Raw genomic sequence first — 12,597 nt, forward strand, 5'->3', positions numbered from 1 at the left:
AGTGTTCCCACTAGTTTTTGGTGATCTGTGGAGAGAGCAGGGAAAAAGTTATGGCCCGGATTATTACTGGAGATGAGACCTGGGTTCACCATTATGAACCTGAGTGGAAACAAGAGTCGATGCAGTGGCATAAAAAAGGCACGACTTCTTCGAAAAAGTTCAAAGCGTCACAATCGCCCAGAAAGATCATGACGACTGATGAACAAGCTATTAAGAAAAAAAGGAGAGGAAAGCTGTTAAAAGGTGTGTTCCTTTTGAACGACAACACTCCCATCCACACGTGCCATGTTGCTACGACTGTCATCCACCAATACGGGTTTGAAAATTAAGACCAACCACCTTACAGTCCAGACTCGGCCCCCAGCGACTATTATTTATTCCCAAACATGAAAAAGGAGCTGGGTGGAAAAAATTGGCGACGATGAAGAAGTCAAGTCGGCAATTTCGGCCTATGTTGACAGCAAAGATAAATCTTTTTTTCTTCAATGGGATAAACAAATTATTTGAGAGATCCGAAAAATGTATTGAAGTTAAGCGAGAATACATAGAGAAGGAAAAACAGTTTCATGTTTAATTTCAACTCCCTTTCTCCTCATTTCGCGAACTTTTTGACTTCTCCACGTATACACACATCTACATATTATGTATAATGACATTATTTCTTTCCACAATATAGATAATCACGTGATATGTCAAACATAATGCTTGTTAGTTAAGGTATTGTTGCTTGTACCTCTGAATGTTATCTTGTCTTATAAATACTTACACCTACATAAATTATACATTTAATACAGCACGTCTTCAATATGTTTGAACACATGCCGTTGCAGTGTTGACAATCTTTTAAAACATTTATTACATACATCACAAGTATATTGCTTATCACCAGTATGTATCAACAAATGCCGTCGCAATGTTGATGTATTTCTAAAACATTTATTACATACATCACAGCTATATGGCTTCTCACCAGTATGTATCAACAAATGCCGTTGCAATGTTGACTTATCACTAAAACATTTACTACATGCATCACAACTATATGGCTTATCACCAGTATGTATAATACAATGCCGTTGCAATGTTGATTTTTGGTTAAAACATTTACTACATATATCACAACTATATGGTTTATCACCCGTATGTATTAACAAATGTTGTGTTAAGTTTGCTTTCTGACTAAAACTTTTATTACATACATCACAACTATATGGCTTATCACCAGTATGTATCAACAAATGCTGTTGCAGTGTTGATTTTCTGTTAAAACATTTACTACATACATCACAACTATATGGCTTATCACCACTATGTATCAACATATGCCGTCGTAATATTGATTTTTGTTTAAAACATTTATTACATACATCACAACTATATGGCTTATCACCAGTATGTGTTATCATATGCCCTTGCAATGTTGATTTTCTTTTAAAACATTTATTACATACATCACAACTATATGGTTTATCACCCGTATGTGTCAACAAATGTTTTGTTAAGTTTGCTTTCTGACTAAAACTTTTATTACATACATCACAACTATATGGCTTCTCACCAGTATGTATCAAAACATGTCGTTTTAAATGTGCTTTCTGACTAAAACGTTTATTACATACATCACAACTATATGGCTTCTCACCACTACGCATCAATAAATGCTGTTGCAATGTTGATTGTCTGTTAAAACGTTTACTACATACATCACAACTGTATAGAGTCATCCGCTGTTTGGTGTTGTCGGAGACATGCAAATTCTTACTTTGTGTATTGTCCATAGCCTTGTTTGATCTGCCATGTACTGTGGACGCTGCGTCTACATATGATCTGTTTAGCTGTAAGTTTTTATTATATGATAGCCATGCTGAGGCAGTTTAAAATTATAGTTAGACTGCTCATATACAGTTTAATGTTCATTGCCCCTTCTTGGACTTCTAGTACGACAGTTCTGTGGTCGCGTCGCGTCTATTAAAAAGGGTACCCTCTGATCGTGTTGTGATATCATAAACACACATTTTAAAGTTTGCTGAACATTTTACGTCTCCAGTACGAGTCTCTTGCACATGCCACTGTCACAAGTGGTCGTTAACGTAACAACCAATTGCCAGAGAAGGAAAATAAAACAGAATAGGAAGATTGCCGCAGGTTTAAGTCTACTAATAACATGTGTCGTTCTAGTGGCCGGTATTACCTTTGTTATTATCGAGTCGGAGAAATAAAGCACACACAAAATGTACAAGGAATAAAATGCACAATATATCGGGCAAGTCAGCAGTGTAGTAAGATTAGAGAGATAAGAAATCTTTGCTCTAAGAATAGGAAGGAAACTCTTGTACAGATATGTGTACGTTAGTGATTTGACCGGGAGCTTGTATCTACCCTACAGAAATTTTTAACAATGAAGAGGGTTTGTGAGGGCGATGCGGATTTTTAAGTATTGCTAGTTAAAAGGGAGGTATGAATTATATAATTATAATTGTTTGTAATTTTTTTTTTTTTTTACTAATAATAAAAAATAAATATTCATTCTATTATATTCATAGTAATATTTTTTAAACATTTCATCACTGTTGTGATATAGGGACAATGTAAATGTTTAATAAATTAAAATTTGTCATACATTTAATGCATTGCTCGTAATCACGTGGCAACTCCATGCCTTACTGTCATTGTATATCATTCTTTTTTAATTATATATGTACTTTTAAAATCTTTCTACTTTTAATCAGTTTTATTTCTCGTATTGTACACCAGAGCTTAATCGCCACAACCGTTTGTTGGTATTTTGGTGGATATTTTTTTTATGGGTGAAAACGGTATGGCTACCCCGCCTGCACTAACGAGATACGCTGGCGGAGCACTAATGAAGGGTGATAGATGAGAATGAAAACAGACCAGTTAGCCAATCATGATGAATTCATCAGGAATTAACCATGATAGTTTCCAGGAAGAACCGCAAAAATGTCGACCTGGTTGGGTATATTGCTAGCAATGGGATTCACAGTCTCCATTACTAACAATCCCTTTCCCCCCTTTGGTGGATATTAGACCGTAGTACTACAATGGAGATGACTCGCATTAACAACAAAATGTACTATATAGTTATCAATCACATCCATTCCTAAACTTGGAAAAACAAATATTGAGCGGTATGGTCATTTTAATTTATAATTAATAGGTATTTATTACGTAAATTTCAATTTTTATGGCATTATATAATTTTATATTTTTTTAATAACATGGTTATTTTTATCAGTAAACAATGTATTGTGTTCACTTCTATTTAAGGTGTTTTACAAAGACACATAGAATACAATTGAAATACATGTTTTAAATTGAGTTGCTTGTAACGGATTATATTCATGTTGACAGGTGTAAGAAAAAATGGATAATAACAAACTATCCCTAAAAGATTTAATACTTCAGGGCATACATCTAATGGCTGTAATAATTAAAAAAGTATGGATTTTTTTATAATATCCAATTATTGATAATTAATATTTTTCAGAGAAAACTAATATACCTAACATACATTATACAATTATGGTGACTTTCAGGTATTGCATGAAAGTTAAAAGACAAGGCATATTGTGACAGCAACAGTATGTGACTAATCAAGAGTCAACATAAAAGCTCTAGATATCCTCGGTGTCGTGAAGAGGACAAATTTCAACTCAATGATAATAATTCTAAAAAGTTTTTATTGTCAACCGAAATACAATCAGATGTGTATTCCAGCGAGAGCGTGTTCTAGATCTAGAATCACTAATTGCTGACACAATGGATGCGATAGAGCAGGTGTCTAGTGAAGTTCAGGCATGCCATATGTCTGTGGGTTTATATGTAAAAAAATATACAATGTAATGAATGTACTACCAGTAAAGACATATTTTTGGCATCGGGCAACATTGCCTGTGGGTGGCAATGTTACTCTTAATTAATTTAAAAGTTTCTGAAAACATAATGAGATACACAACTTATATAAAACACACATTTCATGGATTGTATGGAGGTATGCTCTTGGGTAGTGAATGAAATATTAAGTAAATGGGGATGGTTTGAAAAAGAAGTTTAAAAATAATGAAATGACTTTTTTTTTAAATAATGAAATTAATTTTCGGATTTTTTTCTTTACTTGTGCTATATTAAATTGCTTCTTATCAAATTTCATGATTCTAAGTCAATGGGAAGTATTCTATATTTTTTTTTTGTTTTGCGAATAGCAAAATATGCGATATAAGTGGAACATAAAGGGCGGTATCTCTTGATTGTGTCAATTTAGAAGAATGATTTTTTCACCACTTTAAGAGATTGCAGACCTGAGTGTATGATACTAATTTCAACTTAATACCTCCATGTATATCTAAGAAAAACAGTCATCAAAGTGATCCTATAAGAGTTCCGTTTTTTCCTTTGGAGGTACAAAACCTTAAAAAGCAGAGTTACAAAAAAAATACTAACACTCAGAAATAAATAATCTTTGTACACATATTGGTATACAAGCATAATATATATTTTTTACAGTTTTTTTTATTTTATTTGCTTTGTATATCTTTTCCAGTTATGCTGGTTCGTTGTTAATTCACTTTCAAACACTTGCTAACACACTATCGATGCATAATCATCGAATTTCCATAAATATTTCATACGCATTCAAGTTCGATGACAATGCAAAATGACTGCGACTACAATAATAAGATCGTAGCTGCTCTGATGAGGTGGTTATAAGAACTACCTAACAAAGAATGCAACCTCATCAGCATGGGTTGATTATAGTCTGCTTTGGTCATTGTTCTTGTGATGTTACCTTTAACAGTTCGATTATGTTCTAAATTATAATTTTATATATTACTGGCGATTTGATTTGTCAGTAAAGTGTAAGTTTTTGTACATATATACATATCACAGCCATACTTACGCATAAATACAATATAATTAAGTTATGTAAAAGTTTTTTTTATTGAACTATTATCTAATTATATAAGGATTTGTTTTATTTCTATAATTAGGTAAAGAGAGTCCCTGTCATCTCGTCGCTCGGTGGATGGCATAGAACATAGTTTGATGAATAAAATAAAAACATTAGTATCAAACGACTACCGTATAATCTGCTTTTCTATGCTTGCCGCTAGAATAAACTGTAAATTTTATCGAAATAACAGAATATTTGAAATTATCGCCACTATTAGTTCAAAATTATTCCGCGCGTAATTTGTTACGCTAGCATCGGTGTGCTTCAAATATTTCGGAATAGAATAGATGGAATGCATAATTCAGATAGTGTGTTGCTCGTTGTAATCATGACTGATACATGATAATTCAAAATCCGTTGCGTAGTTTTAAAGATTTAAGCATACATAGTGACGGACAGACAGCGATAGCGACTTTGTTTTATACTATGTAGTGATGATGCTGAATTTCAAATTAGCTGCACATTTTTTCCAGGTCTTATAAAAAATGCGGATATGTTCACGCTCACTTTTTATCTTTATCCGAGCAGTAAGTGCTTTATATTATTCTCAAATTCGTGTATAATATAGTATATGTGTAATTATATATGTCATATATGTGTAAGTATATTTGTTATTCATATATATTTATTCGTTTATATATGTAATGTTAGTATGTATGTATATCAATAATTAGTAGTACCGCATTCGAGTATTCTGACACTTCCCTACGGTTGACTGGGAGAGAATGCTTTTAGCATTAAGTCCGCCATGTACACATATTTATACTAATCAATAAATAAATAATGTAAACTAGTTCATAAGAATCAAAAATATAAAAATATAGATAATGTAAATCAATGTAATCGCAACGGAATGTTTGAATGTAGTGCTATAGAAATGACAGAGCATAAAATAATAATAGTATGCATCTACAAACCCTCGAAAATGATAATCAATCTTATTAATACATTCTTCTTCAAACTGTAGAGTTACTGAATTATGATAATAAATTATGGTTTAAAGACATAAATAATACTATGCGGAGACTTTAATATAGATAAATTAAAAAATAACTCTATCGCGAAAGATTTTAAACAAGTGCTAATTTCATACAATCTCAATTTAAACATAAATGAAGCTACCAGATTATGATGCGGAATATATATAGACAATTTGGCCCATAATATAAGAGACTAAGACAACGATACTAGATCTAGGATTATCAGAGCATACTGCACAAGTAATGCAATGCCCAGTGAAAAAGAGCTTTCTCGTGAACTATTGGTATAAATGGATAAGAGATTATAGCATAGAAGATATAATTAAATTTAAAAACTATATGAAACAACTGTCCTTTAGTACGGTATATAAAAACGACAACCCAGAAGAATCGCACAACGTAATTTGAATTACTGTATGATCTTTGTTTACTAATGAAAAAATTAAATTAAATTAACAATCTGTCATCGAGCAAAATGGCTCACTAAGGGCCTAAAAAGATGCACTAAAAGGAAGCGACAACTCTTATACAGGTATAGACGTAAACAAATTGAGAAAAGTACTTTTACTGATTACATTAATAATAAACAAAAAAATATAAAATTGACAAACAAATCAAAAGCGGTATGAAATATCATTAACATTAAAAAAGAAAATATTCTCCCGGAGGAAATTAAAAAAATAATAATCAATGGAGAGTATATTTCAAAACCTGAAGATACTGCGCAGACTATCAACTACTTTTTTTATTGATGACATACAGAACACACAGTACTAACGTAAAATACTCAAGAAGGATAACAGGAGAAATCAGCATCTCTTGTTTCATGGCTCCTACTAACTCTCATGAAATTGAAAAAATAATAAAAACACAAAAATATACCTAAAGTACAGGGTATGATGGCATTTGCACAAAAATAATTAAATATGTATATAATATTGTATCACCATTAATCAGCCACATAATTAATGGAAGTATATAAACGGGTGTATTTATTTATTTTTTTATTTATTTATTTACACTTTATTGCACCAAGTAACAAGAGAAATAACAAATACAGTAAATATTAATGAGAAGTGATACAAAAGGCGGCCTTATCGCTAAGCAATCTCTTCCAGACAACCTTTGGGTAGAGGATATTTCCCAGCAAACTAAATGTTTCTGTAATCAAACCGATATTTATAAAGAATGATAGAGGGAAAAAAAAAACAATTCTGTAAACCTATTACACTACTACAAGTAATAACTAAAATTTTGGAAACAGTTTTTTACAAGTCTATGTTATGAATTCTCGTTTCTTCGAGAAAAATAAAGTTCTTACAGATGAACAATTTGGATTTAGAAAGGGAAAGTCAATAAATTTAGCCATCTATAAACTCTTAGAAAAAAATATGAGTGGTCCAGATAATAAGAAGAATACAACTGCGTTATTTATGACTATGACTAGAGCCTTCGATCAAGTAGACCATGATATCCTTGTTGAAAAATTAGAGATATATGGGATCAGAGGAAATGTACTTAACCTTGTAAAATCATATTTACAAGGTAGGAAACAAATCACAGAAACGACTAGAATAGACACGAATAATAACACTGAAACGAAATATCAGTTGGAACAAAGAACTGTAATGTATGGGGTACCTCAACGAAGTATGTTAGGACCATTATTATTTTTAATTTATATTAACAATCTACTATTACTCCTCCAATGATTCTATATGCTGATGACAGCACAGCAATTTTTACCAATGACGATCCCAAACTTTACAAATATAATATAAATAATTCATTAAAATACATAGTCTCCTGGCTAGAAGTACCAACCTACAGATAAACATAGATAAAACTAACTTTATGACATTTAAAAAGAAAAATAAAATTCTGAATAATATAAATATTAATTATATGGCGGGAAAATTAAGGAAATTCATTGTGTTAACTTTTTAGGTATCCATATTGACGCTGATATGACTTGGAAAACGCAGTTTGATCACATTTGTACAAAAGTAAATCAGCACTCCTATACAATTTACTTGTTACGAAAAGTCACTAATCAACTTGCACTTCTAAGCGCTTACCATACGTTTGCAGGCTCAACACTCAAGTACAGAGTTCTCTATTAGAGAAATTCCTCAGGGAGAGAAAAAGCGTTTAAAAGCAAACAAATGTGTTCGTTCCATATGTGGTAACGTGGAATAGAGTTGTGCAAGCCATATTTTAAGAAATTAAAAATTTTGACATTTCCTGTCTTTGTATCTATAAAGCTGCAATCTTAATAGAATTTAATCTCTAAGTCTCTAATTTAATCTAAGTCTAAAAGTATATAATATATTTCCCCAATATATTAAAGTATATTACACTCTGAACGAATATATGACAAATAGTTTTAAAAATGAAACAAACAACAAATTATTGCACTGTATTCCAAATGTGTTCGTTCCATATGTGGTATACATGTAACAGAGCTGTGAAAGCCATATTTTAAGAAATTAAAAATTTCGACATTTCCTTTCTTTGTATCTATGAAGCTGCAATTTTAATAGAATTTAATATTACAGATTATGAAACGCTAAACAGCAAAAGACATTGTCATATTATTCGTGCCACAAAATGTAACATGCATGCATGGGTCTGAAAGTATAAATTGCCCCAATATATAAAATACATTAACCACTCGCATATATTTAAGAAAGAACCAAGAAAACACTAACTGACAAAGTATATTACACTTTAAACGAATATATGACAAATAGTTTTAAAAATGAAACAAACGACAAATTACTGCACTGTATTCCCATGACACAAGAGACAAGACAAATTTTGATGTAATAATTGTTTTCATTTTTATTCTATTATTATTACGATTAAGACATTGTAATATATGAGACTATAATAACGGCATTGTATCAGTATTTATATTAAAAGTATATTCACATAAGAAGATTTTAATAAAATCTAATAATGTACCATCTGTAACACCCGTATTTGAACAAATAAATTATTATAATTATTGCTGTTTGTATCTCCGAACATTATCTTGTTTTATAAATACTTACATATACATTTACATGTATTACACATTTAATACGGCTTGTCATCAATGTTTCAACAAATGCTTTTTCAATGTTGTTTTTCTGGTAAAACATTTATTACACACATCACAACTATATGGCTTATCACCAGTATGTATCAATAAATGTTGTGCTAAATTTGATTTCACTCTAAAACATTTATTACATACGTCACACCTATATGGCTTATCATCAGTATGTATCGACAAATGTTGTGCTAAATTTGCTTTCTGTCTAAAACATTTATAACATACATTACACCTATATGGTTTATCACTAGTATGTATCAAACAATGTTGTGTTAACTTTGCTTTCTGTTTAAAACATTTATTACATACGTCACAAATATATGGCTTGTCACCAGTATGTATTAACAAATGTTGTGCTAAATTTGCTTTCTTTCTAAAACATTTATTACACACATCACAACTATATGGCTTATCACCAGTATGTATCAATAAATGTTGTGCTAAATTTGCTTTCACATTAAAACATTTATTACATACGTCACAACTATATGGCTTATCATCAGTATGTATCAACAAATGTTGTGCTAAATGTGCTTTCTGTCTAAAATATTTATTACATACGTCACAACTATATGGCTTATCACCAGTATGTATCAGCAAATGTTGTTGCCATGATGATTTTTTGTTAAAACATTTATTACATATATCACAACTATATGGCTTGTCACCAGTATGTATAATCAAATGTTGTTGCCATGATGATTTTTTGTTAAAACATTTATTACATACATTACAACTATATCGCTTATCACCAGTATGTATAGTCAAATGCCGTTGCAATAATGACTTTTTGTTAAAACATTTATTACATATATCACAACTATATGGCTTCTCACCAGTATGTATCAAAACATGTCGCGTTAAATGTGTTTTCTGACTAAAACATTTAGTACATACACTACAACTATATGGCTTATCACCAGTATGTATAGTCAAATGCCGTTGCAATAATGACTTTTTGTTAAAACATTTATTACATACATCACAACTATATGGCTTGTCACCAGTATGTATAAGCAAATGCTGTTGTAATGATGACTTTGTGGTAAAACATTTATTACATATATCACAACTATATGGCTTCTCACCAGTATGTATTAAATAATGTCGAGTTAAACTTCCTTTTTGGTGAAAACATTTATTACATACGTCACAACTATATGGCTTATCACCAGTATGTATAGTCAAATGCCGTTGCAATAATGACTTTTTGTTAAAACATTTATTACATACATCACAACTATATTGCAAATCACTATGTATAATCAAATGCCGTTGCAATTTTGATTTACTGTTAAAACATTTATTACATACATCACAACCATATGGCTTATCACCAGTATGTATCAGCAAATGCTGTTTCAATGTTGATTTTCTATTAAAACATTTATTACATACATCACAACTATATGGCTTCTCACCAGTATGTATCAACAAATGCTGTTGAAGTATTGATTTTTTATTAAAACATTTACTACATACATCACAAGTGTATGGCTTTACATTAAACGAATATATTTCCTGTTCATTATGGACTGACATATGGCATTCCAGTGTATTGTAGGAGTTGAATGTCTCACTGCATACCTCACATGAATAAACTGTATCACATGATATTCTTCTCCTCTGGTGCTCAGATTTAAAGACGTTACGCTCCTCATCTTCATTATACGGAACTCGTTCAGAATCAGGTGTTGAATATTCAGTACTTCCAAATGTGGTTACTCCTTGTACAACTGTGGGTTCTATAGTCGACTGTTTCTCCATTACATAATCCTCATACAGACTTAAGAGCTCATTTGTCTCATCAGAGTATATTATTTGATTAGCTTCCAATTCTTCAGTCACAGTGTTTACAACTCCCGCTCCGACTATACCATGCTGAAACTCATCTTGTTCAATCAACGGTTCCTGTGTGGTATTCATAACATAGGAGTAGTCTGGACGCTCTTCATGATGTGGAGTCACCTGCTGTTGGGTGTTGTCGGAGACATGCAAATTCTCACCTTGTGTATTGCTCGTAGCCATGTTTGATCTACTATGCACTGTGGACACCGCGAATACATATGATCTGTTTAGTTATAAGTTTTTAATAAACGATAAACATGCTGGGGTATTTTAAAATTACAGTTAGATTGCTCATGTACAGTTACATTTTTATTGGGTCTTCATGCACTCCTAGTACGACAGTTTTCAGGTCACGTCGCGTCCACTAAAGAGCGTACCCACTGACCGTGTTGTGACATCATTACTACACAGTGGTCATCAGGTCTTAAGGAAGTCTTGATAGGATAGTTCTAAGGTTATCTCGTGTTTACTAAAGAGGGTACAGACTGAAAGTTTACTGGACATTTACGTCTTCAGTACAAGTCTCTTGTACATAACACTGCCACAAGTGGCCGTAAAAATAACAACCAATTGCTAGAGAAGGAAAATAAAACAGAATAGATAAACTGCGGCAGGTTTAAGTTTACAAATAATATGTATCGGTCTAATGGCCGGTATTACCTTTGTTATTATCGAGTCGGAGAAATAAAGCACACACAAAATGCACAAGGAATAAACAGTACAATATGTCGAACAAGTCAGCCGTGTAGTAAGATTAGAGAAGCTATGACTATGTCTAAAGCCAAAATCTTTACTCTAAGAACAGGTAGGAAATTCTTGTACAGATAAGTGTACGTTAGTGATCTGACCAGGGGCTTGGATCTACCCTACAGAAATTTTTGTCAACGAAAAAAGATCGTGTTGCGTTGCGGATTTTTAAGTATTGCTACTTAAAAATACATATAAAGTAAAAGGGAGGTATTAGTATTTAATTATATTTTGTTTGTTAATTTTTACTAATAATAAAAAAAAATCCCTTATATTTATAGTAATATTTTTTAAACATTTCATCACTCTCATGATATGAGTAAAAAGCAACTATTTAATAAATTAACAATTGTCTTAGAATTTAGTGCATTGTTCGTGATCGTATGGCAACCCCACATCCTCCTGTCAATGAAGAAATTTTTTACTTTACATATTTAAAATATTTTTCTAATTTTAATTCTCGTATTTTTATTTTTCGTATAAGATATAAAATTTTTGTACTTTGTATATCGGGTCATAGTTGCACGCTGGAGCTTACTCGCGACAACCTTTTGTTAGCATTTTGCTAGATCTTAGATCGTAGTGCTACAATGGAGATTCTTTGCATTAATAACAGAATGTACTATACAGTTATCAGCCATATCCATTCCTAAACTTGGAAAAACAAATATTGAACGGTTTGGTCATTTTAACGTATAATTGATAGGTATTTATTACATTAATATCAATTTTTATACTATTAATATAGTTTTATATAATTTTTTTAGTAACATGGCAATTTTTTGAATAGGCAAAGTATTGTGTTTACTTCTATTTAAGGTGTTTCACATAGACGCATAGGATACAATAATCGAAATACATGTTTTAAATTGGATTGGTTGTAAAGGATTATGTTCATGTTGACAGGTGTGAGAAAAAAATGGAAGCGGCCAATAACATTTTATTTATCT

General features: G+C 31.5%; 1 protein-coding gene across 1 annotated transcript; it reads right to left on the reverse strand.

The window, feature by feature from the left end:
- Positions 1 to 8,354: 8,354 nt before the first annotated feature.
- Positions 8,355 to 12,195, reverse strand: LOC128201647 (zinc finger protein 665-like). Its single transcript, XM_052899234.1, has one exon. The coding sequence runs from the start codon at positions 11,078 to 11,080 to the stop codon at positions 9,050 to 9,052; it is 2,031 nt and encodes a 676-aa protein (XP_052755194.1). The 5' UTR covers positions 11,081 to 12,195; the 3' UTR covers positions 8,355 to 9,049.
- Between the last annotated feature and the right edge of the window lie 402 nt (positions 12,196 to 12,597).

The sequence above is a fragment of the Galleria mellonella genome, unplaced genomic scaffold (genome assembly GCF_026898425.1).
Source record: "Galleria mellonella isolate WM207_F2 unplaced genomic scaffold, CSIRO_AGI_GalMel_v1 utg121, whole genome shotgun sequence".
Taxonomy (NCBI): domain Eukaryota; kingdom Metazoa; phylum Arthropoda; class Insecta; order Lepidoptera; family Pyralidae; genus Galleria; species Galleria mellonella.